Genomic DNA, 27,036 nt, shown 5'->3' with positions numbered 1-27,036 from the left:
TTTAAAGGCCGGTAGTTCTTCAAGGTAGAGTCATAAAATTAAACCGTACCAGTTAAGTCTCATCATAAAAACTTGGTTTGCGGTAAACGAGAAAAATTACAACCGGAAAATAAAACGGTGCGGCAAATAAAAGCGGATTCGTTTTGAATAAATTAAATTATGCTCAGTCAATAAAGTTAGCTGGTAGATTCCTTTGTAACGAGTTCAGTGTTTCAATTTACTTAATAACAAAGAATATCGCGGCCCCCACCACCCCTTTTTATGAGCTTTCAACTCCTCTCAAGTTGACAAGATACAGATGGTCTCTTATTTCTATAGATATGCGCACATCACCTTGCTCAACATGTAGCGAAATTGATGCATGAAGATACAAGAGTAATGGATTTTGGATTGACGTTTTGAATTTTTCATATCAACCAACTTTGACGGGACATCTATCTATTTATTTATTCAGCCCAATTCTATCCACTCTTAAGTATAGACCTCCTAAGTACGCCATTTTCTACGATCCTGCACTTGTCTCATCCATTGCAGCCCTACACATTTCACGATGTCGTCCGACCATCTAGTTGGAGGTCTTCCTTTCGATCTTCATGTAACATTGCCGCAAAAAAAAGGGGACCTGAAATAATGTCCTACCCACTACTCCTAAAATATAACCAAGAAAATTATTGTACAAACCGTATAATAAAAGACATTGTAAAGCGTTTTCTGAAAAACACTTTCAGGTAAAATTTAATATACTTAGCAATTATTTAGCAAAATTAAACGTACATTAAGTATGTAAAGCAGTATAATCCGTGAGATTTCTCATTCGTTATGGTAATTATCTGTGAAAAGATCGCGGCGCGGCCCTACGTCACGTGCACAAAGAACAGGGCGTGAGAATTAAAGCCTCTTTACTAAATTGTGCGATGAATACAACTTTATTATGGTAATATACAACGTGTTATATTCGTGTATAATGGTTCTTACTTTTAGATTAATAGGTGTTTAATATGGAGATAAAAAAGACAATTAATATTCAAGAGCAAAAGGTTATGATCGTCTTTTCAGAGCCAAGCACTTTTACCATTTTACAAAACGACTTTGTTATTTATTCATATTTATCAATTACACCTAATAGAATTACAACTAAAATCTTTATATTCTAATTCATCTCTCTTATTAGTACTCAACCTTTAAAATAGTTTAAAACACACATGATGGCAGTCTCAAGATTCGAGCAGTGGTACTTCATTTGGCTACGTAAACGAAGTCCGTACAGGATGACAGAATGCACATCCGTCGATGCATTCATTAATAAATTATAGGCTAATTTATAAGACACCTACAGTCGTCACCAACAGCTTTTCTTCAGTAAATATTACCAAAATCAAGCTATAGGCCGATACTTGTGACATATAGTCAATACATACATTGTCAAGTCAATCACACAACAACATCATCTAAATACACGAGTATTACATAATGACACGTCACTTGTTGCGCGGCCGGGTAAATAGGGCGCGGATCTGGGCCGGTGACCTGCGACCCGGCCAGCCCTGGGCCACAGGTGGACTGGTGAATACCGATGCATCTAAAACGGAATGAATATATGCACTCGGATTTGGTGAAACGCCCAAGCTCGAGCCATGATTGCTCAGTAATTGCGCTATTAAGATTGTGTGTTATGGAGACGGGTTTAAACCTAAACAGGATTATGCAACTGATCATGTTATTCTGTAGAGGTCTCAGTAAGAAATCTCCTTCTTACGTAAAGTAAAAAATTAAGCTATGTAGTTTGCAATGCGTCGTTCACAAATCTATCAAAACTTCGAAAAGTTTTTAGGTAATCTAGGTTTCTATGTGATGTTACTTCATCTTAAAGTCAGATGTCAAGTGATACACGTGATTTTGAAATATCATTAATTAAGTAAAAAGGGAGATGGTTTTGCTGAGATATTAACTTAGCTGTATATGTTGGAAAATAATTCCAAACTCTCAAACCTTTTACTGTATAACACAAACACAAACAGATCCATCTCAGTGCCTCAGAAATTCGTAAAATCAAATATGTATTCAAATGAACATTTCACGTAAAAGCAATAACACAAATGTGTTCCCTGAAATCTTAATATTACTTTGTGCGAAGTAACTGCTGACTTGTGAACCACAGAGTTGTATAAAGAGCTACCCTCTTACCATTTCCTTAATGCAATCATATTTCAAAACGTAATGAGATTAGCCAATTAAGATTTTGGAAAACGATTAGACGTTAAAGCTACTGATTATTTGAATTGAAGAGGTAACTTAAAGATTCATTTAGAAATTGATTTCAATGACTGAAATGAATGAGTTTTGTATTTGCATACGCCCTGTTTTATCGGAATAGATAGAGATGCAAATACGCCCACGATTCGCTTAGTGCTCACTTGTCAGGCAGTAGAGAGGGCGTGGGCCACAATTTCCTGATTGCTACCTCTTACTGATAACACAAACAAAAAAAAACATACTACATTATGATATCTAGCTAGTATTTATAATCACACAAATAATTTCGGATTCTTGTTATCTAAAACTTCCTAAGTTTCTAGTTACTTCCTTTCCTTTTGGATTTTATTTTTTCAATAAGCTTTTTAAAGTAATCTTTAATACAGTAGCTTTTAAAAACTTCAATCGAAATAAGATTAGGGAAGTAATTAAAACAGATTTAGGATAACGATTACGATGTGTACCTACCGATTAGCAACACGGCCCAGATCATTTAAGGGTACATTTAGGAAATCGATTTCAGTTCGTTGATAGATAGCTTATTAACATTCATGATAGCACCCATTGTTTCTTAAGAACTGGCAATTAATATTACTCTCCAAGCCTTTATTCATTTCATATATCCACCATAATAATGCAATGGATGAGACAAGCGCAGGATCGTTAAAAAATGGCAATTACTGTATGCTGTATGCAAGTAGTACTGAGAGGGAAGCTTAAACTTAACTATGGGAAGTGGAGTAAATATACAGACACCATGAACGTACTTTTTTAAAGTATCCACCAAAGGACAGAGACGGCCCTTAAGCTCAAATACCCCGAAGTACCCAATTCTATGGTCTTGCCTAGCCACATCAGCGGTAACGATATGTTCCCTGCTTAACGACGTCCAGGTGCTGAACGAAATCTCCATCACTATCGAATTTGAGATATATTTTTATGTAATCTAGTGTACATTAAGCTTGGTAGTGAACAGGACGTGTTTGGCGCTTGTCCAAAGCGCTATTGCAGATGGACGTATTAAGTAAACTTGCACTCAAAGTTGGCCCGGGCGTTAATTAGATCGCTACACTGTTTGCGTTGAATAATTGCGTCGTTATTGCTAATTAACTTCAATAGTATATTAGCTGGCTCGTGGTACAAGTGGTGTGGGACTACAGATCGATAGTTTTATTGCCATTGTCAAGTTGCAAATTTCATTGTAGCAGCCAAAGATAACGCTTTACTATATTCTAGACTCTAATATAATGAAGCTAAAGAGCTTCTTTGCTTCTTCGCAGTCTTTTTTTTAACTACTTTGGTTTCGATTTAATAAAAAACGATTTCACTAATTACTTAATTGTCGAAAAAGATTGTAAAAAATCAGAAACTTAGCTTCAGCTTTTAACCAGAATTCCACGCACACTCGAAGCCACTCATCCATACTAATATTATAAATGCTGTGGTGAACCTAAACTCCACCTAAACTCCTTCTACTCTATGGTAGATGCCATATATTAATCATATAACGATTTGGCATTCTCTGTCAATAAATATATCAAACACGTAATGCTCGTATTTTATTAATACATAATAAATGCGAAAGTAACTCTCTCTGTCTGTCTGTCTGTCTGTCTGTCTGCTACTCAATCACGCCTAAACTACTGAACCAATTTGCATAAAATTTGGTATGAAGATATTTTGATACCCTAGAAAGGACATAGGCTACTTTTTACCCCGGGAAAATGACGCATTTCCCGGGAAAATTCAGGTAGCGAAAGAAGTCGCGAATAAGCAATATTATAATGACATTGAATTAACAAAAATCCGTTGTCATGGCAACTGTTTTAATAGCGGATATGCCTTAGCGCGACTTCGTTATTAAGTGCTTAATAATTATAAAGCTGAAGAGTTTGTTTGTTTGTTTGTTTGAACACGCTAATCTCCGGAACTACTGGTCCGATTTGAAAAATTCTTTCAGTGTTAGGTAGCCCATTAATAGAGGAAGGCTATAGGTTAGGAAGGCTATAACATCACGCTACGACCAACAGGAGCAGAGTACCAGTAAAAAATGTTACAAAAACGGGGGAAATTATGACCCATTCTCTCTTATATGACGCAAGCGAAGTTTGCGCGGGTCAGCTAGTTGATTATAAATATCAATTATAACCATTTAATAGGACTTACCATACTGTGCATCGTCAAATATTTTATGTGATTAGAAAAACATGACCAACATGTAACCAAAATTGCTTTCTTTACCTAACCCTTCAACCAAACCAGCCTTGATGATAATGCCATTGTTCCTAATACAGTACTTCACTCGAGATTATCCGTCAACAGTGTTGAAAGACTGACACAAAAGTCTTATTTGTAATTGAAACCAGACTTAATTAAACTCGGCTTACAATATTACCAACTTTATATTTACTTTCAGAGTTTTTGACAAGCAGGTGGAGGTGGAAAATTATTAAAAAAAACTTGAAGTCTTTAATCATCCAGCATTATATTGTGGCAGATGTATCATGATTTATTTGACTTTACTTTTCTGCCACCATTTACTTTTGTTCTGCGAGTTATCTTGAAGCTAAGTAACAACAGCCTCACGGATCGATTTTTCAGGTTAAGCTACGATTACCAAGGTTGGTTTGTAGATGGATAACCATATTTAACATAGCGAGGGTATCGTGTTATATCCGGGTGACTGGGTTGTGAAGGTCCGACAGGCAGTCGGTGTAAAATACTGGTAATCAGTTGCATCCGGTGAGACTAGAAGCCGACTCCAACATTGTTGGGAGAAAGGCTAGGGTGATGATGATACTTACACTGATGATAAGTAATCTTGTCGTATTCTGCTTATAGAAAGTCTATACAAATACATTTGCATAGTGAGTATATTTGGTATCTACAAACGAATGGCTATTAGCAATGGATGCTTACTATTTCCGTAGCTTGTATACAAGCAGGTATGGTTCTCTTGACATTTTAAATGCTAGGACCTCCCATGTTGGTAGAAGCTATGTAAGAGTACACTGATGATTTCGTAGCAGGCCAGCAGCATCTTAAAAGATTAATTCTTCGAAAATACCCTTATTAAGAATACTCTGTTTGTTTACTCTTTCTTCCACAAAAGCAAGCTTAACGGTTTAAAACTTTCAACCAATAACGGTGTTGAAGGAAGATATGAATTTTCTTCATAAATTTTCAAAATGAAGGCCCCGAGCGATAGTGTTATAGCCTCGACAGTTTGATTGATGACCGCCGTATAGCCGTGTAGCTGTATACTTTAACTTAGTGCCTTCTCAGGTAATATTTTATCAGGTTATAAACGCCACGGGGGAGAATGATGCAATGTAGTGTCTCAAGACGGATGACTGCTTGATCATCGGCAAAACATCATACCTTCAAAGGTGCCTGTAATGGAGAATGTTACTAGGTATGCCAAATCGCTTGAAATTTTGAAACAGTATAGCCTGTATGTATACATATAAACTAGTTTTTGTTTTAGTCAAAAATACCAAATAGTTTTGATTTTATAAGCATTCAAAGTTTCGAAAAATATCAAGTCCCGCTAACAGCCGCGTGAGCGGCTGTGACGTCATACTACAATACCGCGCCGCGCGGGCCGCGTCCCGCTTAGTATTAAGTCGCCAATCGTTGTTGTAGGTGTAATAGCTTGCGTAGTATTTTGTTGTGTTTTCGTCCGCTTATGTATAAAATAACTTATAATAATAGTAAATACTATTCGATTAATAAAATGGATACAGGATTTTAAAAAGGGCAATCGGATAATCTACCTAAAATAAATGGAATAATGGTTGCGAATTATTTGTGAAACAAATAGAGGTTTTGTTGATTCCGTAATCCTACTTAATATTATAAATTTGAAAGTTTGTGAGAATGTACATATGTACATACGTAAGTACATAAGTAATACATATATGTCAATGTATGTATGTATGTATGTATGTACGTATGTGTGTACGTACGTACGTATGTATGTATGTACGTATGTGTGTATATGTATGTGTGTATGTACGTATGTATGTATGTAAGTATGTAGGTATGTAAGTATGTATGGATGTTTGTTACTCTTTCACGCAAATTTGACTGAACCGATTACGATGAAATTTGATATTTATAGCTGAAGACCCAGAATAACACATAGACTACTTTTTATCCTCGAGTTCCCGAAGGATCGGGATTTACGCGGGAAGGGTTTCCATGCGGACGAAGTCGTGGGCGGCTTCTAGTATATTATACATAGGTATAATAAGTAATAATGTTAGATATTTACGATCACTGCATATTATAATGAAAGAGTTTTTAACCGAAATAATCGCATATTTATCGATTGTACATTTTTCCTGCCACAGTAAAATCAATAAACTCGCGATCAATCCGGTTACAAATTGTTTCATTATAAGATGAAGTTATTTATTATTACTTATGTACTTACCTACATAATATTAAATTACATTTAAGCACAACATATGATTTCCTAGTATTTGAATTGAACATTTCTAAAAGTATTTAGGAATAATTTCAACGCACCGAGCGCTCGACCGCAAGCGGGCTGTGTGAGCCAGACTGAGCAAGTGTAGAGTGACGTCACACGGTCACCGAGAGCTAGCATCGTGCGGTTACAACTTGTTTTACTTATAAATCGAAAACTAATTGACGTATCGAAGTAATTCTTTCACCAGTATTTTTTATTTTTAAACGAGAATATGAAGTGCTAAAAATCAAAATTAGGTAACATTCTCCATTGGAAAAATTGGTTTCCAAGAAAGACAAGAAGTTTTGTGTTTTCTAATAGGCTAAAAAAGTGTTCTATGAACACTATCAAATCTTTATAAATAGCTTTATTTATTAGAAAAGTAGCTTACCAAAATAAAGAAATATGAGCGATTTAAAATTTTCTGATTTATTCCTAGATTTTTCTCTTTGTTTTAAACGCTTTGTGTAGAATTTAAGTTTTAGTAGATAATCCTTTTGGTCTTTTCAAAATCCACGAAAGTCTATAGACTAAAGAACCGTTCACATAGTAGTCTACAAGCCAAATTCCAACCAACATTTGTATCTAACCCGAAATACTAGTGGTCTGGCAATGATTGAAAACTTGCGGTAGCACGGTCGAACTACACACAAGCTAATATCTGTGATCCAACAGGCTACGACCGCAGAATATTTAACAGTACGGAAGCAGCAATATCGGGAGTAAAGTGGATCTAGTTTATAACACGCTATTTGCTTCGTAGAATGCACAATGAATTCTTTCCTTTGCTTCATATCGCAGGTGAAGCTGAGAATATTGGTTTAAGAAGGCGCTGTAAACATGTGTTGCCAGTATTCAAATACACAGGCGTATTGTGTACCATTTTTAATATGGAAGAGTGCAACCCACAACAACCTTTTCATGCTGACGTAAGATAAAAGTACTCGTATGATATTTGGTTCTCATTTATTTAATAACTAGTACTATTTCTTTTAGCAGCGTCCTGTAAGCGTTTTTATTTTTAGCTTGTGTTCATTATTAGAAGTAATTTTCAAACGACATCAATCACAATAATGCTTCTTCGAACAAATTCAATCAACCGAATTACTTTAGTCTTAAGTTTGTTGGCCGAGCTGCCAGCTCTTGTTTACGAACCCGCGTTCTTATAATCGTAACAAATTGATTGTAACTTTGAGAAGTTAAGTGACAATCTTCAAAAAAATTGTTTTGTAATACGTTTGAAGACATTTTTATTTTAACACTAGCCGACCTGTGCAGCTTGCAGCGAATTTTCTTTGCATTTTTTATTTTTTCTCTCCATAAAAAAACCCATGTTTTAATGACACTTTTACAAAAACAATAATTCGAATTGAGGTTCGGTTGAGCTGTTCTTAAGCGTTGCGCTTAGCAACGCATTGGGCGATTCATTTTTAATATTAAAAGATGTCTGTAAAAAAATCCATGTAATGCTGATCCAGTGGACGCAGTAATAAATAAAATAAATATCCAGAAATAAATACAAAGCAACAAATCCTAACAGTCCGCACGGTTCGATTCCGACGGAGTGGATGCGCAATTTTAACCAAATATATCCATTGTCTGCAGTATTTAGTAAACACAACATCAAAATTGGAAACATTAAATGACATATTTTAATTGGTTTCACTGGCCAACAGCGCAGCTTTTATCTCCCTCCATAAAACAATTTATGTATCGGATATGCATAAATTTTATTTACTCTTGTCCGAGTGAAAATTAAAAACTGTGGGGAAATTGTAACTGAAACATTTTGGTAAATAAACCTTCCGTTTGGACGCCATTGTCCTTTCATTTGTGTTCTGTTATTACCCGTGTCAATCCCGGTTTAAATATAAAACTTTTTTTAATGGAGCTACCGTATATTTTTTTCTAAAGATCGACAGAAGTGTGTAACTTTATGGCTACTTTGAATGGCTGCTATGAATAAGAAATCTACTTATTGTTCTATACTATCATATTAGAGAAATATCGTAGTTTGATATAATCAGGAAAAAATATTAGGAGTGTGTGCTCCTAATATTTTTTGCTGTTTACTGTCTATCAAGTGGATTTTTCAATAGAAAGATATCCTAGCAATACAGTATTTTCTTAATTTATTCATCACTCATCCTTAGCTCACCCACATAGCAGCAAAAACACGCGTAAAAGCGCCTTTTACGCATTGTTAGTAAAAATATACATAGCTTAATAGGCATAATAGCAACCATAGTCCAAACAAAGCCACGGTCTATAACGACACGAGCCGACGCAACGTTGCAACAAGCAGTGGTCGAGCGAGTGCAGCCTTTTTGAATTAGTTCCAACTTGCTCACCACCAGCGCGGGGTTACGACGCAAATTACGAGCGGAACACTTTCGACAGTAACTCGAATATAGTATGCTCTTTGAAAGAATAATGTCTAGTTAAATAGGTTATGGATAAATGTCGGATAACCGAATGATAAATCTCCAAGTTGGGGTAAAGTCAAGCGTTATACCGGTTGTAAAAATATTTACCAAATCTTCTTAACAGTACATATGTTTTTGAAAGAAAACATATTATACCTACCTACCCCACTTGACGTTAGATAAGCAGAAGAAAAAGAAGAATGTAAATATAAGTAGCAGCCAATGTAAGAAAGAAGTCAAAATACCTCCCGATAAGAAATGTAATACTAATTTAGAAGGGGTATTTTAATTTAGACTGAAACTTTTATATTGTGACTGAAGATTTTATAACGAATTCTGCATTGAGAAAAAGAGTGGCTTCTGTAATTCTGGCTATTTTCTATAATGTAAACAACAGGATATCACATTTTTAAGAAAAAAGTTTTACTACCGAGCTGAATACTGAAATTATGTAGTTTTAAAGACTATGGAGCACAGTGCCTTGAGGCGTAAAACTCAAAATTCTAATAACTCAACATCTTAACATGATACTTTAACATTGCCCAAGTTAATGATTAGTTAAACTATATACCGAAACGTATATGTATGTATGTATAACGAAACAGCAAATGTCTGCAAAAACATGTACTTGCTAAATCGCTTCTAAGTTGCACCAAGCCCATGCTTTCAAGTCTCTCAAACAATGCACTTTAGCAATTAGTTGCAGGCTCATTCTGTTTGTTGTTTCTTATTATTTGTTAACAGAATAGTTTTGTTATTCATTTAAATTATGTTCTTGCTTGTAGAACTTGTACTTTTGTACGTTGAATTCAATCACAGTCTGTCAGCCTAGCTCTTCGTCCAACTATGTTGAAGTCGGCTTCCAGTCTCACCTGATGCAGCTGGATCCCAGTATTTTATATGAAGCGACTGCCTTTCGGACCTCCACAACCCAATTACCTTGTTTATAACATGATACCCTTCGGTAAGACTGGTTGTCAGACTTACAAGCTTTTGAATACTATTAATGACAGTCAAAGATCTTTGAAAATGACAGCCGGGACCCACAATTTAACGTGGCTTCCGAAACATTCGATCGCAGTAAATCTTCTATCCTTGTGTTATTATTGCGTCTCTTATAAGAATGTTTTCTATTATAGCAGCAGGTAGATTTGATCCTTAAGCAATGTTTTCAAACAAAACGTTGCATCACCACCAAAAAGTATCAAACATTTAAATAGGACTTGGAGCCAACTGGGACATTGGCATAGTAACGAGCTCTAAGAGATCTTTTCTCTTATATCCTCATTACCAAACTTAGTATCTTAACGAATTTAAATGTTTATTAAATAATTAAAAATTATTTGGTGATGAGATGGATGGATAACAAAAGCTTTCAATAGATCGTTAATTGCTGCATATAATGTCATTGAGTTTGCTAAATACGTGCATCAATAAATGCAGTTTTAAAGTTTTTTAAGTAATTAACTATACGATAAGTAAGTAGTTTGTAAAAGTAATAAAGAAGAGCTCAACAGCTGCGTTCTCTCACCAATGGCAACAGCTGGTGCTACAATATGATGATAAAATTATTAAAACGTTTGATTTTATGGTTTTTGATAATAAAAGTGGGTTGAATATCAGGACTGTTCTTCTGAAGAGTTGAGTAGAATTTAATTACATTAGATTAGAAACGAGAAAAAGAGCTGCGAGACAGTTGTTCTTCTTCAAAGGTGAAAAGTTAAGCTAGCTTGCCGGCGGAATGCAGATTGGAATGTTAAATCTTGAGAATCCTGTCTGCAAGTTTATTTAAATGTTGCAACTAAATTATACTTTGTAGATATACAATTAGCCAACCTCTACATACAAAGTGTAGTGCAATAACTAATTTTACATTACGATTCCAGTCAGATACTTTATATCCAGTTGGAACAGAAAGCTAATAAATGAACTGTATCAAATAAATCTCGTTACTGACAAACCAAGTCACATGTTCTGAAAACAGTCCTATACAATGTTCTTTTTCAATCAAAGCTGCAAGCTTTATTGACTGGCCGTATTAATCGCTATTGGTAGCAAATAACCAAAAGCCAATTAACCACTGCACACGAGCCACAGAACCAATCAAACTGCAGCCGAAGGCGGTCCAACGTCCAATTAGAACGCCTCAGTCCCATCTAACGAATATATGTATAAGACCACGTATTCTAGTAGATAACGCAATGCACAGGACAATCTCACGTCGAACGGATTAACCAGACAATGGTACTGCGAAACCTTGTTAAACACCACCTGCTAACCAATAATAGACTGTAATCCCTTTCATCAGGGTACAATTTAATAATACCCTCGATTTGTTTGCCACAGGCTATTAATGTTACTGTGTGGACCTCGTTATTAGTAGCACTGAATATTGTCGCAAAAAGAATTACAGTGCGATTTATTTGTTATATCGTTAAAGCTTCGTGTAATCACTGAGATTATAAACCGTTTATTCTGACGCGCTTAGCTTTCAGTTAAGCTAGGCGTAAGCTCGTTTAAACCCTTGAAATAAATTCGTTTTTAAATAATTCGCGTTGAAGTTCAACAAGGGTTACGGTAAGGCCCGAAAAAGCTGCATTTACAAAGAATTTCAGATTCCTTGAGATAATTTTAGAAGTGAAGTCATTAGCTCCGGTGACTTCTTTCTGAAGTCCACGAATAAGTAAAGCTAAAAATAAAAATACTTTTTGTAAATAAGGATTCATGCAAATCCTACCTGAGAACTGCGATACTCCAGACAGCATGGACAGCCCCGAGTGCCGGCTGTGTGAGGGGTGTATCATCCCTATGGAATATATCTCTGAGTCCTCGAACTGCCACATGGTGGGTCTCAGTGATCAACTTTAAAATCCAAGTGACATTAATTATCTAAACCGAATGATACCGCCTCAGCCACGAGTGGCCCGACTCCGAACAATGGAAACTCACTAAGCCTTAAAATTATTGATATCGATATATTAAAAGATCATTGATATCGAAAGAAAATTTAGGTTTTAATTAATGTCGCCCGTGTAATATATGACGTTTTTGATTAAAACGGTCATATTAAGGTGTTGTATGGTGATATGCATGTGGGTAGCGGCGTGCGCACGGCGCGGTGGGTGCGACGCGACTGAGCGCGGTCTTTGTATTTGTTTGGCGGTGGAGAGGGGGGGCCGGCCGGCGGGTGGGGGGTGGCGCTACCCGCGCTACGTCACAGCCGCCCCGCAGCCGCCCTACAGGCGAGGCCCGCGGGATCGCTACAGATACTGATATCATTTTTCTGCCGCCGCATTCTCGCTTTCATCATGTTAATTGGATTATGATTAGAATTTCACCACCCACGAGAGATAATCTCATATTTTAAAGTTATTTATTTTTTATATGATGTTAGCAACGCAAGTAAATGGTTTACTTAGAGGCTGGAGGACAATGACCTGTAGTGAAATATTAATGGGGTGTGTATCTGCATACTGTATGTAATTGTGACATACTTATTTGGACAAGTTGATTTTAGTTTGTTTCCTATAAATAAGTAAAAAGGTTTGTTAGCTTCTACTGGTTCAAATATTACAAAGCTAGACATGTATTTGGTAAAATGATAAAAATATTGTATAGTAATGTCCATAAGTGTGCATGTATCTTTTAAATATGTTACCATTTGCAAAATGTGTTGAATTAAGAGTCACCATAATTACATACTTATGAACAATACAATATTCTTACAGTCCAGAATCTGAAATCTTCATATAATTTTTAATTTCAGTGTATGCGGTTAAAAGAAACTAGTAAATTGGGAATTTTAAATCCTTTAGAATCTGTACATGTTAGTTCAGAGTGAGAATTTGTAGGTTTATTGCAAAAATCCAGGAAAGAAGTCCGAAGCTCGCTTTTGACACCACAACATGACAGAGCGGTGGACGAAAGGCTAACTTGGTCTTATGCTGGGATGATATCCTTGTTATGCAGTGGACCAATAGGTTTAATTTATTTAGGAAATATGGTATTTTGTAATTGTAAATATTAAATTACATTACATAACAAAGAAGGTACTAGTTGTGTAACTAGTATAAAGTATAATTTTTTAGAAGTCAGTGTTTACTTATGTTATTAATTTAAAGATTTTATTGATGTTACTTTTGTGGCTACCATAATTTGAGTTACAATAATGTACAAATATTGGATTTGTTGAGTCTCTTTAGATATTTTATGTTTGTTTGTTACTAAGTACTAAACGTGAAGTAAGACGCAATTTGTTTTATTAACGGTAAAGTAGTCATTAAAAATAATTTATATTTGAAAATACCGCGATAGGGTGTGCTATATTGATGCCAATACGCTTTAAATGTTAGCGCTGCTAGCACCTGGAACGCGCCCGAGGAAATTCATCAATAACATTACATGGGACTATTAGCTTATATTTCACGAATGTATTCTTGTAAAACATGCATATGTACTCACCATATTCTCTGAAAAGCTTCTTATATTCACCAAGATCGTTCTGATCCAGCCATTCGTCAACCAAAGCAGTTTCATCTTCAAATATTTCAGTAAATACAACTCTAACTAAATATATAAGAGAACACAGAAACAATATTGTGCCAAAGTAATGCACTCGTTTATACATGTTTACAGTCGTTAGTCATAATGACATGTTCAGTTAATTATTCTACAAAAATAAACTAAATGAGGACGGCCTCACAATTTGTTTTGACAAATTTTTGACTTTGACATTTACCGACGTGACGTTCCAGTGTATCGAAATTATTTCGCGATTTTACACTTACTTAGGCATTTCTTTATGTTTCTCGTTCGAATAAAGGTTTTAACTGTATAATACTATAGTCTATTGCTTTAATTTTACATAGTATGCAAGTTGAAGGAATTATTTAATTTTATATTTCTGGTATCACACTTATTTCAATTCAATGTTGTCTTTGGACTGCCATCAGTAGTGCTCACAACAGTTAAAAAATGATAAACTGGAACGTGTGAAATATTGACTTTTTACTGATACCGTTCTGTGGTATGCAAATAAAACGGTAGCGGTACTTATAGCATATCCTAATAGTAAAAGTTGATGATAAAAACGCTTTCAACTCGAGTTAACTGTAATTAAAGCATATAGATTTGGCATAAAACAACACATATTATTTTGCTATATCAGGATTTTAAGTAGGTAAGCATAGGTACTGAGCCGTTAGAAAAGGGGAAATATTTATTATTGTTATATACCTACCTACTTAGGATAAGGACGCGTTTAAGTAGTAGGTACAAGATCCATACTAATATTATAAATGCGAAAGTAACTCTGTCTGTCTGTCTGTCTGTCTGTCTGTCTGCTACTCAATCACGTCTAAACTACAGGACCAATTTGCATGAAATTTGGTATGGAGATATTTTGATACCCGAGAAAGGACATAGGCTACTTTTTACCCCGGGAAAATGACGCATTTCCCGGGAAAATTCCGAAAATTCAACGAAGTCGCGAAAAATCAACATTATAATGACATTGAATTAACAAAATTCCGTTGCCATGGCAACTGTTTTAATGGCGGATATGCCTTAGCGCGACTTCGTTATACTAAGAGATATAAATAATTTTGAGAATATTTTTCGTGAAAAAAAGCATATTTTATATCATCACGCTACGACCAATAGGAGCAGAGTAGGTAACAGTAAAAAGTGTTACAAAAACATGGAAAATTCTGACCCATTCTCTCTTATGTGACGCAAGCGAAGTTGCGCGGGTCAGCTAGTAGGTAAATACTTATTCCTGGGTGGAATTAGAACCCACGCAACACTCTATCATGGTTGTCTAGTTGCTACTAATATACTTACAAGGGTATATATTATATAATTTAGTTTTATCTATTAAAATCATTAATGAATATAGTTATAAAATGTATGAAGAACACTTATCTGTGTCACAACAAGGATACGGCCATTACGGACGAATAGGTAGCTTACCAATTACAACTAGCATTGACCTAAACCCGCTGGACAATGACTGGAAAATTAAGTAACGTAGTATTCGGCGTACTCCGTAATGGCTATGTAGGTACAGGTTTATCTACCGGAGCTGGTCAACTTACCATACTTTATCATCATCTAAAGAATCTTGAAAATGCAGACGGACGACTTTATTCAGCAGTAGGACTAGAACCATCGTTTTCTTTGTTTAAGAATTATAACATTATTTTATTATGTAGGCTTTCCCTTTTCTAGAGATTTGTATAAATAAATGGGTATTCGTAGTTCAGCGTTATGTAGGCCAATAAGCCTCTCCTTCTTTACCCACTACAGGTCAGGCCTTCTTGTCCTAAGTACACAAATCAAAGTAGTCTAGTTGCATGCTTGACAGGAACCCCATCACAGTCCCATAATTGGCACGTTCCTGAGGTGACCTATTGGGGTCAAGTTAGTAATTTACAAAGAAAAAGTTAGTTCAGGGATAGTACTTTATTATGCACAAATCGACGCACGCAATGCACTAAAAATATTTAAAATAAAAACTAACTATTAAAAAAATAACATTAGACATATATGCCTACTTAGAAAAACATTAAAAATAAAGGCTAAACATAGCTAAAATTATACAAAAAAATCTTTATTGTAGGCATAACATAGCGCCTTTGACTGCAAAGTTGACATGAATAACATTTAAGAATGCTATAGGTTATCTATTAATTTAATTACCTACCTACAATATTAAGTTATTAAATACAAATAGGTAGGTATAAAACAATGCGGCGTACTGTGCAATGAAAGTTGAAGGGTGACAATCACTCATAACAGAGTTACAGAAATAAAACGAACACAGATTATTAAATGCTATTTATAAATTGATTTGTTTTCAATATCACAAGGAGTGCTCATACAGATTAAGAGCTGTAAAGCTAGGTGAGTAGATCACAATTTCGAAAGGGGCCTTATATTCTAGGGGTGAGTTTATTTCTTCACTTTGATCTTGTCTGCGAGGGAGCACGAGAGGCCGGTGCCGTCGGGCTCCACGTTGAGTTCCTCCACCTTGCTGTCATTGATGACCATGGAGAAACGCTTGGCGCGGAACCCGCCGAGAGGAGGCAGGTTGATGCCAAGGTCTAGAGCTTTGATGAAGTTGCCGCTGGGGTCGGCTAGCATCCGGATCTGTAAACAACAAGCGAAGATTTTAATATATTTGCTTAGACATAATCATTATCGTGCAAAGTCACCACTCGAGCAGCCTCAGCTCAATAAAGAGTTCTTGAGTAGTTACAAAAGCTTTTTATTCTTTAAGAGGTAGGTATATTGGAAAAATATTGGGAGGCCTCGACCATTTAAAATCCTAAAATTGAGATAGCGACTACTCCACCGGAGCTGCATCTTATAAATCGAAGTCCGCAGCTGCTTTTAGAGATCTAGAGTGAAAACAATGTTAAATTGAGCCCATATCTTTACGTGACATTAAGTGACAAAATAACCCATAGGAAATAAATCAGTCCCGTAAATGACAATCCAAACAAAATTACAATTTAATCAGCTAAGTAGGTACAAATATAGTTATTTTCATGAGAGAAGGCCATACAAATCCAGTTATATGATAAACCACTTAGTAGTAGTAGTAGTAGTTCGCGGTAACCTTTCAGCGGATGAATAGATATTTTTATTTACGTTACTTATTTTTCTATCGGTTTTACTTCACCTTGAAAATAACACGTTTCAGTGAGTCTGTAGATAATTATATCTAACAAAAGATTTAAGATGAAACTAGACGGTATTCGAGCAGAATATTTTGTGACTAAAGTAAGGTTTTATACTGTAGTGCAGAAAGGCATAAGTGACTAGGTTACCGAAGACTATGTCAAGGATAGAGTGAAGAGGAGAAGAACTACCATAATATGGGATGTATAGCAGGGAAGAGTAAAGAGAGATATACATTTTTATGAAACTGTTCCATAAACCTGGGTGAAAAGTGAGGTTCTGGGATCTTACTTATGACAGTTCGAAAGTTCGAATTGTAACAAGTCCAGGCATCTTACATAGAATTTAGTAAATGAGAATACATGAAATATATATGTAGCTATAGTATCTCTTCATTTCATCTCCCAAGTTTTTAATTAAACTGTTATGTAAAAAACTACAGCTACCTTGTAAATTGGTTACAGTTACGGTATGATTCATTTTATGATTTAGGAAGCGAACGAAGGTTTGCAACAATCACTGCACAATAAAAATAAAAACTGCATTGAGCAAATTAAGACAACAATAATATCTTACGATTTTTTCCGCCTTTCAAAGTATCATTGAAAATGTGACATTATCTGTTTGATAAACGATCACCGAGGTAAGCAGTATTTGGAATATTGGACTGAATTATCCATAGCGTATCGAACTAAACAACTGTAGGTATGGAAAAAAAATAACTTCATGTACAGTATTAGTAGGCATTCTCTACCAGTCAACCATTTTAATTCCCGATAACTATCGATTAGGACCATAACTTTTAAACTCTCGCGTTGCATGTTTAATGTATAATAGAATACGGGAATTAACGCGAACACGCATTTTACCTTAAAATGCCTAACGTTTCGGCGCAGGTTGCACTGTTACAGTCTGCCTGGGACCACGGCGAGTGCAACCTGCGCCGAAACGTTAGGCATTTTAAGGTAAAATGCGTGTTCGCGTTAATTCCCGTATTCTATTATACATTATCGATTAGGACGTCATAACTCAAGTGTTTAAACGACATGAATAACTTCAGCATATGAGAGTAGCCATGGACACTGTCAACTGACGGTCATGATACTCCTGCCAATTGCCAAGTCTGCAGACTTGATACGGGGGTAAACTTGAAGGTCTAGTAGAAGAAGAGTAGTATGCTATAAAAACGCTCCATATTTACTACAAGCTCGACCGCGTACTTAATTTTATATAGCTACCGTAAAGTTACGAAATAAAGTAAGAAAATTGAAAGATTTAAGCATAAAAGTATTTTAGAACAAACTCCGAAGGCGACCGCTCTCGTTTTTATTAAAGATCGTATCTTTTCCGCTATCGGCACAAGTCTTTAGATCCGATTTATACTGATCTGGGAAATGGTTTTATCTTTACAAAACTAAGCTCCACTTAGGGGAATTGAAAGTAAAGGAGATTTGTTATAATATTTGCGAGTCATTTTAGGAGGACATCGTCTATCTTGCCGTGGGAAAATGTTTAATGTATTTTTCTAGTAAAAAGGGCAATAGATAGAAAACCACATAACATAATAATAGCTACATACATACATTGCTTGCATTTACACAAGTTGCTTACACTTTTGATGGCTTAATGCCTAATGCCGAATATATAAATCTTGTTTAATGAAATGTCCTTCCAAAAATTAACTTTCATCACTGCAAAAGAAGCAATTTATTCTTATAAACTTTCAGATCTCTCTCACTAACCAACTCTGCAAAATTCATTCCGGAATTAGCACATGAATAATCCCGAGAGCTTTGCAGTTGTATTTAGTTCAGAGCTCCAATTAAGTCTATACCGCTGCCGATCAATACACGAACGTTTCCCTACACACAATACATAGCAGTACATATTGTTCGTATAAATACATAGTAGCTTCGGTTAGAAGCAAGTTATTTCAGGAACAAGTGCGATTTGATGTCAGGCACAGGGAAAAAGCAAAAAGGAACGCTCGGCGCCGAGCCGCCTGCGATATTTTCGTCGTAATAGAATGTCGGAAATATGTTTTAAAAAAGGCTTGGGAATTTGTTTGACAAAGATTTATATAAAGCTGCTTATAATTTTCAAAAAGTACCTACATTTTACGTACGTCCTATTTTTAGATTCAGGACCACTAAAATATTCAGGAATTTGGTGCTCTGAGGTGGATAGGGATACCCTGATCACTGAACCCTGCCTTTAAACCTGACCTTTTTGTCAAAAGTGACAGTTGAACTTTAAATTACGCAACCTTTTTCTAGGAGTAGGGTAGACCAAAATTATGCCCGACGATCATAAAAATAATTTTCGGCTTTATAAATCTGGTACATAAGTTAATATGAACAACATGTAATAACGTACGAAAAACATAGGGAAAGTTTCATCAATCATAACAGCTATTAGCCGTAGTCGGTAGACATTAATCACGGGCCTCTCGCTCAAACTAAAACCAATATTTAGCCCAAATGTGTAATATTAATGATTGCTTAGCGCAAGATTTACGGTCCTTTTAGCAATTATTGGCGGGTACTTTTTCATTATATCGTGTGTAGTGTCCAAATAGGCTAGGCTATGCTTACCTTCCTGCAACAGTTATGCCCGGTTCTGAGGTAGGTACATTTAACGGTAGTTTTTATATTCAATAGTGTTTAAGCCCATATAAAAATGACAGTTTGAATAGATAAACTACCGCTAAACGTACCTCAGAACCTGGCATAAGTGTTGCAGGAAGGGAAGCCTAGCCTAGTCTATTTGGACACTACACGCGTAGGTACGTCTTTCGAGGACGTCATCGGATGCATAATATTACATAGACAAATCTGCGGCGCACGTCAGCCCCATTGTGCAGTGACCCATAGAACATGTCATTATGTAAACGCTCGACCAACGATCGACACTGATCAGTTTTCCAAGAAAGTGATTCTCCCAAAGATGTTTTCTTTTGGATAAAGGACTACTGCCTTAATTGCAACAACCTAATAGTCCAGAAATGGTATACTACGAGCGCTTCGAAGTATAATAAGGATATGAAATGCTCAGTTTTAATATTAATTAGATACGTATTATCTCACTATGTAGCTCTCAAACTTTCGGTAGTCGACCAGTAAAGCTAGCTTATAGTATGGACCTCAAACTGTAAACTACTTTGACCCCCTTTAGCCCTATTTGTAAGCAATCAGAATCGTTTTAACGTGATCTCCCTACATCCAAAGTTAAATTGAGAGCTAATCGATTCCCCAAACTTTGATGAAACCCGATGAATGACAAAACAGTGGAAGTTATTACAAGTTGGGGACTTAAAATCTACTTAAAACTAACGACTAATTATTAATTAACATACACGCAGACATAAAAACACGCCTTGTTTCCTTAGGGATAAGCAGAGACCTAAGAACGCCACTTAGTACGATCCTTACAAACTTCCCTTACTTCGTTTACATACATACATCTTATTATACAGGACCGCCAGTTGCAAAATTATAATTATAAATTAAACTGTAAGTACTTTTACCAGCCTATAGCTTAAATACACTTTCCTTTTACCACTCTATAGCTAAAGCACTCTACATGTAAGATAAACCCGGCATTTTTTCCTAATTACTATACAAAAAGGGTCCCTGACATTGAAATTCCAAAGGCAAGCATTTTATACATCGTGTTTCCGCACGAATACCTTTCAAATATAATGAGAGCCAGTCCTTTGATCTCGTGTGCAAATTGCCGCAGGTCCCATATGCTCGCTCCGCACTTTTTGACCGAGTGTAATCTGATTTTATACTCTTCGCTCGTACGATAAAGAGCGTATTAAGTTTTATCGACGCTCGAATTTTAATGAGGGACCGATCGCGTCAAAAATCATGACTGTTTTATTAATATTCGATATGGATACTGCAGGAATAGACATGAAAGTGATTTTTATTTCGTTACACGAGTAAACTATAGACGATATAATGTAATACTATAGCCCAAAAACTTAGTAGAGATCACACATGAATTTACTAGACTTTAATAAATAATTCTATGTAGTTCCAAAGTAAGTAGCTGTATTAGACCATTAACAGCTGGTGGCCGGTGGGTCATTAATGCTCTCAAGCCTAAATTTTTATACCTCCACTAGTAGTAAACCTTGCATACACAGTTGTCTTGAAAGTGGTTGGACAATGAACTATAAAAATTACCTCGAAAGGAATTCAGCCTGCTTTTCTGTTACCACGGACAAACGGCTGAACCGATGCAGAAAAGGTTCTTTATATCGCCCTTAATTAAACAATACTTAAAAAAACTTATTACTTATGTAACCAGTTTAATTATAAACGTTGTTGATAGCGCATGGCATCGTAAGTCGAACGAACAATAATAGAATGAATCGAGTTCATTAACTCCAAAGATAATATTATTCATTAAACAGATGTCGTGATGACCTTTTCAAATTGTTTTGTGCATTTCATGTGATACTTTTCTTGTACTGGTCTGTTCTTATATGGAAATATGAAAGCCAGAATAGCAGAATCAAATAGTAACTTACTGATTTGTTAGCTACCGGTGTACTTATTAATGTAAAAATGTGGTTTAGCTATAGTGTATCCCATTCATCATGAAGAGAACCTCATGTTCTTGTATGCTTTAAACATAATATTCTAAGTTAAGCAGGTTTCCTTGCGAAGTTTTTATATCAATCAGATATGCCTGGCAGAATTCTTTGTCACGATAAAAAATTAACAGTCTCTTTTGCGTTTACATTAAGTAAATATATATTATTGGACAACTCACACACGGTCATTTGATTCCAAACTAAGCAGAAGTTGGTACACAAAAGAACTATGGTAAACAAATAACGAATAAACATATTTATACATATACTTCTAAATACATACTTTTATGTAATACTGCAAGTTTGTCTGCTGTATGCTCTCAAGAAAATTTGTAAGTGCTACATGTAAATCAGTAGCATACTTGATTACTATTCCGTATTAGACAATATTTTAACAAGTTAATTGATAAGATAACAAGATACTCACAAATTTACGCAATAGTGATGACCTTGCAACAGACGTGTTCAAATTAAGTGTTTATATTACCACTTCTTAACTGAACGTGAAGTTTAAGTGTATCTAATACTTAAAAATGCAAGTCACTCATGAGTCAAAAACGTAATAGAATTCCGTTTTTAACCTTTACGTACAGATTAGACCAGTAATTACTGGGAAGACCACCAGTTCCTCTAGGTATAGGATATACCAGTGGGTGGTACTGGATAAACCACCAGTCCGATGGTAGAAGTAGAATAGTATGGCGAAAATCAAAGGACTGCAATGCATAAGTACCAGGAGTACAGTTCCCAGAAGGAGATGCAGTACACATATACAAATTGAGTAAGGTCAATTTGGGTAACTTTGAAACATTTGGGTAACATTGACAGTGGGAATATGAACTAGTTTCGATTATTTTTTCATATGAAACCAACACAATTGATAAAGGTTTATTTTAGTTTTGCAAACTTTTATCAATTGTGTTGGTTTCATATGAAAAAAATATCGAAACTAGTTCAAATTCCCACTGTCAATGTTACCCAAATGATTCAAAGTTACCCAGGTTGACTGCAGCTGAATGAATATAGAAATATTAAGAATACAGGCACCGAAAACCAGTTGTCTGATACATATCCTTTTCAAAATCGAACTCAGGCTTCTCAAAGTTAATTTCAGAAACCTTTCAACCTATCAAGGAAGTTACGAGTCGGAAACGATTGTTCAATGTTATTACGCAAAAACGTAAGGTTAACAGTGACTTAAATCGAAGCGATACATCAACAGATTTAACATGAACATCGACTCATATTTCCATAACTTAGTAGCGTACTTTAACTGACATTTTGCGCTAGTCACGAACATTTTTTTGCGTATTTTATTGCCGACATAGGGTTATAAAAAGTTCCTTATGATTGTGACACATGCAAACTACACGACATGACTTTTGCTTTACTATAATTCTGATGTTTTCGTAAGGCCGGACATACATATAGCTACGCCCGCACATGGCCTACGATTTCGTGAAAGATTTCCTAAGTTAAAAATATATCTTAAATACATATGTGTCATACGTACGTCGTACATACATACATACAAAAAATGGCACCTTTTCCCATAAGGGTAAAAAGAGAGAAAAGAACGCCACTTGCTACAATGCTACAAACTTATTTTGTCTTAATCCAGGTTATGAACTATCAGAGTTGGTAACAAACATCTATACTTTTCACCAATAGTTATAGAATTCCTACAATAACCAATATTAGCATTGTCCCAGAGTATTGGAATGCGGGAGGCTTCAATTATTGGAAGTAACTCCACATAGCTTTCAATTAGTAATTTGTATTTCCAATTAGTATTCTGTTCTTCCGGCGGCTAATTCTGTTTAGCAATTGTAATTCGCAGTATGCCATTTGGTCAATTAGCTTTGCGAAGACCCGCGACAAGAAACAATAGACGAAAAATACCTTCTTACAAACATTCATAATACCACGTCTTTTTCCCATAGGGTAGGCACAGGGGTTACAGCAGGGTTTACACCCATACATCTTGTCTACAGGACCACCGGTTACGAGTACTACGCATCTGATTTTTTTAAGCCATCGCCAATGTGATCTTGTCTTTCTTTCTTTTGAAAAACCGATTTTGTGTAGCTGTAATGGCCAATAATATTTTTTCCACAAGACCTTATTATTTTGTAAAATAGGCCTGGAAGAACATTATTTTACAAACAAAAAATGCAAAACCAATTGTAGTTCCAGATAGTTGAAAATAGGAAATTATGTTGAACGAAAACTACAATTCTGTGATCTAGTTTATTTAAATTGCAAATTATAGTGCGATGGGACGTACCAGCACGCGACGGAAATTGTCAACAGCGGGAGACTGAATACCAACTGATTCTGAATAAAAACATTTTTGATACTTTCGCAAAGTTCTGCAAATTAAATGTCTGTTGTGTTATGTAATTTAATTGGTTTATTTATTCAGGCTTTTGCAAGGTTTCATTGTTTCTGTTTAAATTGTTAGCGAGCAAGAATGGCATGGTAACAGCTGTTGGTTAAATATGAAGATAGTGAAATATCAATGCAGAGACAAAGATCCCGACTATTTTCTAAAAGTTACCAATAATCGATACACATAAAAATGAATCACCAAAATGTAACTACATAACTTTTAAACAACTAAATTATGTAAATTGGATAATTATTTTTTAAATATGTTTGTAACTGCCGGCACAAGGTTTGCATAGGATTGCTGTGATTTAAATCCCACGGAAACTGAATCAACGGGGTAAAATTGTACTATTCCCGGACGAAATTGGGCCAGTCAGCTAGTAAGTAATAAACATGGCCAAGAAGTGAAATAGACGACTCAATAATACGTAATTTCAAATTACTATCAACCACGCGACATTCAAAATTGCTTTTAAATATACCTCGTCAATAAATGCCTAACACCACAGGTGGCACCAAGGTCGAACATAATTAATGATGATGATTCACCCAGTTTATAAACTAACAATTTAAGGATCTCCAAGGAAACGACAGTTCACAACAAACTATGCTATTTTCTTGTAGCTATTCCTTTTTCATGAACAAAATAAAGACTACCTTTGTGGCGCGGTAAGTAGCGTACGCCACTGGCGTGTAGATGTCTCGGGTTTGACTCCCGAGTCAGACACAGTGCTATTGGTCTGTTCTAATTGAAATTTTACTTATTGTACTATTGCTGAGCAAGGGTCTCCTCCCGTAATGCCAGCATTAGACCTTGAGTCCACCACGGTGGGTAAGTGCGGGCTAATTTAGAATAGAATATTTTTGAACAGTAACCCAGAGTTTGGTAACTTGTCCGGTATATGGCTATAGACTTGCCGGCTATAACATAGGACTAACATTATAAACGGCGAAGTGTCAGTGCATATCTTTCACTTCTGCCTACATCTTCAAGTATAAAAGACATGATATTAAGTATGTATAAGACAGGTGTCAAGTCTCCCTTACCCAAGGTTACTGTGGAGTAGGTATGGATGAGCTATCGACATGAATAATTGAACGAACTAAGGCCAGAGGTCGACGTAAATGGAGCGTATTGATTTCATTATGAAGCCACCGAGTTGATGGCTTGTTTACACTTGATACTATTTAATTGTGAATAACTAATAATTGCGATTTTTGATGCGAATATTCAGCAATACATAAAATAAACCCTACCTTCGTAAATAACGATACGCTTTAACTGTCTCTTAGTTAAAGCGTATCGTTATTTGTAGTCAAGGTTGCTCAAGCCGACCGAAAAGCCTGTGATGTGGCTTAACATCTGTTTCCTTAATTGATAATAACTGGGATGGACGTTTTACGTACTACGAAGTACGGAGACAGTCTTTTCGATTTCTCTTAAGCGGTCACCCATCTATGGAATAACCGTTTCAAGGGTTGCTTAACCTAGATCGTCTACCGACCGGTGCGCAACTACGCTATGAGAGCCTCAAAAAACCCACTGGTGGACGAAACAAACCTTTGATTGACAAAAGTGGTATTATGGTTATTTTTATTGAGACTGTTTAAATAATAATTCTAGAATCTTTACTCCTTAAATAATTAAACTAAATTAAATGTTATAAGCAGCATTATTATACAAACAAAAAAGATACAGCAGTAATTTAATGGTCTGACACAAATTTTTTTACTGCTTTTACCTGTGGCATTAAGCATGGTGATGGGCCATAAACACCGGCCAGCTCCTCCCTTGTTTGATTACTTTCATTATGGTTTAATTAGCAAGGAGGGTGGGTTCAAGTTTCATTCAATTTCGAAGGGTGACAATTATTATTATAATGATTGAATATTGAAGTACATATTTATGTAACAAGTGATAAAAAAATTGAAAAAAAATTTAGTAATTTTGGTTAAAAAAATCTAAATATGTTTTTGAATGTTAATAATGTATAGATTTTTTTTTTACAAATTAATAAATTATGTTCATTGACACTATTTTTTCAAATTAGTTGTCAGTAATTGACATGTTGACATTTATCAAATAATACAAGCTTGGCATAGTAAAAGTATAAATTTCAATCTGAAATCAGTAGGTGAGTTATACTCTCAACTAAGAAACACAGAGAAATAAAATTATTATTTCTTCATAAAATTAATTATTTATTCAACACAAAGATTATTACCTACACCAACACATAAGTAGTTGTGTGTGTGAACTTTGACATTTTATCTACACACAACTAAGTCAATGATAAAAGGTGAACTCTTATCATAATGTTCTAGAATACACTGTTAGCTTTTTAATATTTTTTATTTATGGTTGGCTGCATAACTTCTTAAAAATTGTTTTTTTTTTTTAATTTTGTTTAATAAAGTTTTAAAACTGTAGAAAACTATATTTCATTTAATAATGAAGAAGGTATCTTAAGAAAATTTACCAATATAAAATCAAAATGTAAAAAATATGCTGTTTGTTTAAAGTATCAAGAAGATAAGATAAAACTAAGAGTAAACAAATTTAAATGTAAATAATGAAATTAATTTGATAACCTTACCTTTCCTTTGGTGTTATGTTGTGCTCCCCATGCAGCCATCACATATGGGTCATTTACTGACACGCACACGATCTCGTCGACCCCCTCGGACTTCAGCTTGTCGGCGTTCGACACATATCCCGGCAAGTGCGTCTTCGAACAGCCTGGAGTAAAAGCCCCAGGAACAGCAAACAAAATCACCTTCTTCCCTCCAGTTAACTCACAAACATTCACTTTATTCGCCGGAGAATCTTCAAACAGATCAGCCACCGGCAGATTATCACCAACCTACGAACACATCAATCATATGAGCCGGCTATTATGTAATTTATAAGACATGACCACAAAATAATTACCTTTATAGGTGCCATGGCTAGTTGCGAAGTGTGCAGCGCTCGACCGGACGCTTGCCTAGTCAACGCAGTTATACCGCGAATAATAGACGGCCCCGTGAGAAACATTTGTACCCGGTTATGTATTTTTTATTATCTTTGTTTTATCGATCCTCCGGTCAACAGATGATAAAATCCGACAGTTTGTCCTTGCGAGTGGTCGCTTTGACAGATCAGTTCGGTATTCAGAGTTTTTTAGTAAATATTTTCGTAAATAATATTATTAATTCAA

At 35.5% G+C, this 27,036-nt stretch overlaps 2 protein-coding genes across 4 annotated transcripts in view; both read right to left on the bottom strand.

Moving 5' to 3' along the window:
- LOC142975424 (apoptosis-resistant E3 ubiquitin protein ligase 1) overlaps window positions 1-13,869 on the bottom strand; it is a 58,121-nt gene extending 44,252 nt beyond the window's left edge. For 2 of the 3 annotated variants that reach the window (XM_076118245.1, XM_076118243.1), the window contains exon 1: window positions 13,618-13,869. In XM_076118245.1, coding sequence (XP_075974360.1) covers window positions 13,618-13,783 — 166 coding nt within the window. In that variant the 5' untranslated portion in view covers window positions 13,784-13,869. Of the gene's footprint in view, window positions 1-11,893; window positions 12,443-13,617 lie in introns of those variants that run through there. The other variant, XM_076118244.1, reaches the window with a different exon arrangement.
- A 2,109-nt stretch (window positions 13,870-15,978) lies between these two features.
- Prx5 (Peroxiredoxin 5) lies at window positions 15,979-26,959 on the bottom strand. Its single transcript, XM_076118431.1, has 3 exons — window positions 26,769-26,959; window positions 26,434-26,700; window positions 15,979-16,305 (listed from the first exon to the last, which is right to left on the bottom strand). The coding sequence occupies exons 1-3, from the start codon at window positions 26,871-26,873 to the stop codon at window positions 16,108-16,110; spliced, it is 570 nt and encodes a 189-aa protein (XP_075974546.1). The 5' UTR covers window positions 26,874-26,959; the 3' UTR covers window positions 15,979-16,107.
- Between the last annotated feature and the right edge of the window lie 77 nt (window positions 26,960-27,036).

This window comes from Anticarsia gemmatalis, chromosome 9, assembly GCF_050436995.1.
Source record: "Anticarsia gemmatalis isolate Benzon Research Colony breed Stoneville strain chromosome 9, ilAntGemm2 primary, whole genome shotgun sequence".
NCBI lineage: Eukaryota > Metazoa > Arthropoda > Insecta > Lepidoptera > Erebidae > Anticarsia > Anticarsia gemmatalis.
Note: the sequence above shows the minus strand (reverse complement) of the source record. Positions and strands in the feature narration are given on the sequence as shown.

Excerpts from the sequence above, each read along its gene's own strand:
- Prx5 (XM_076118431.1), bottom strand. The coding sequence starts at position 26,873 with ATGTTTCTCACGGGGCCGTCTATTATTCGCGGTATAACTGCGTTGACT. Across the intron at positions 26,701-26,768 it reads TAGCCATGGCACCTATAAAG|GTTGGTGATAATCTGCCGGT; the intron begins GTAATTATTTTG and ends ATGTGTTCGTAG. Across the intron at positions 16,306-26,433 it reads AACATAACACCAAAGGAAAG|ATCCGGATGCTAGCCGACCC; the intron begins GTAAGGTTATCA and ends TGTTGTTTACAG.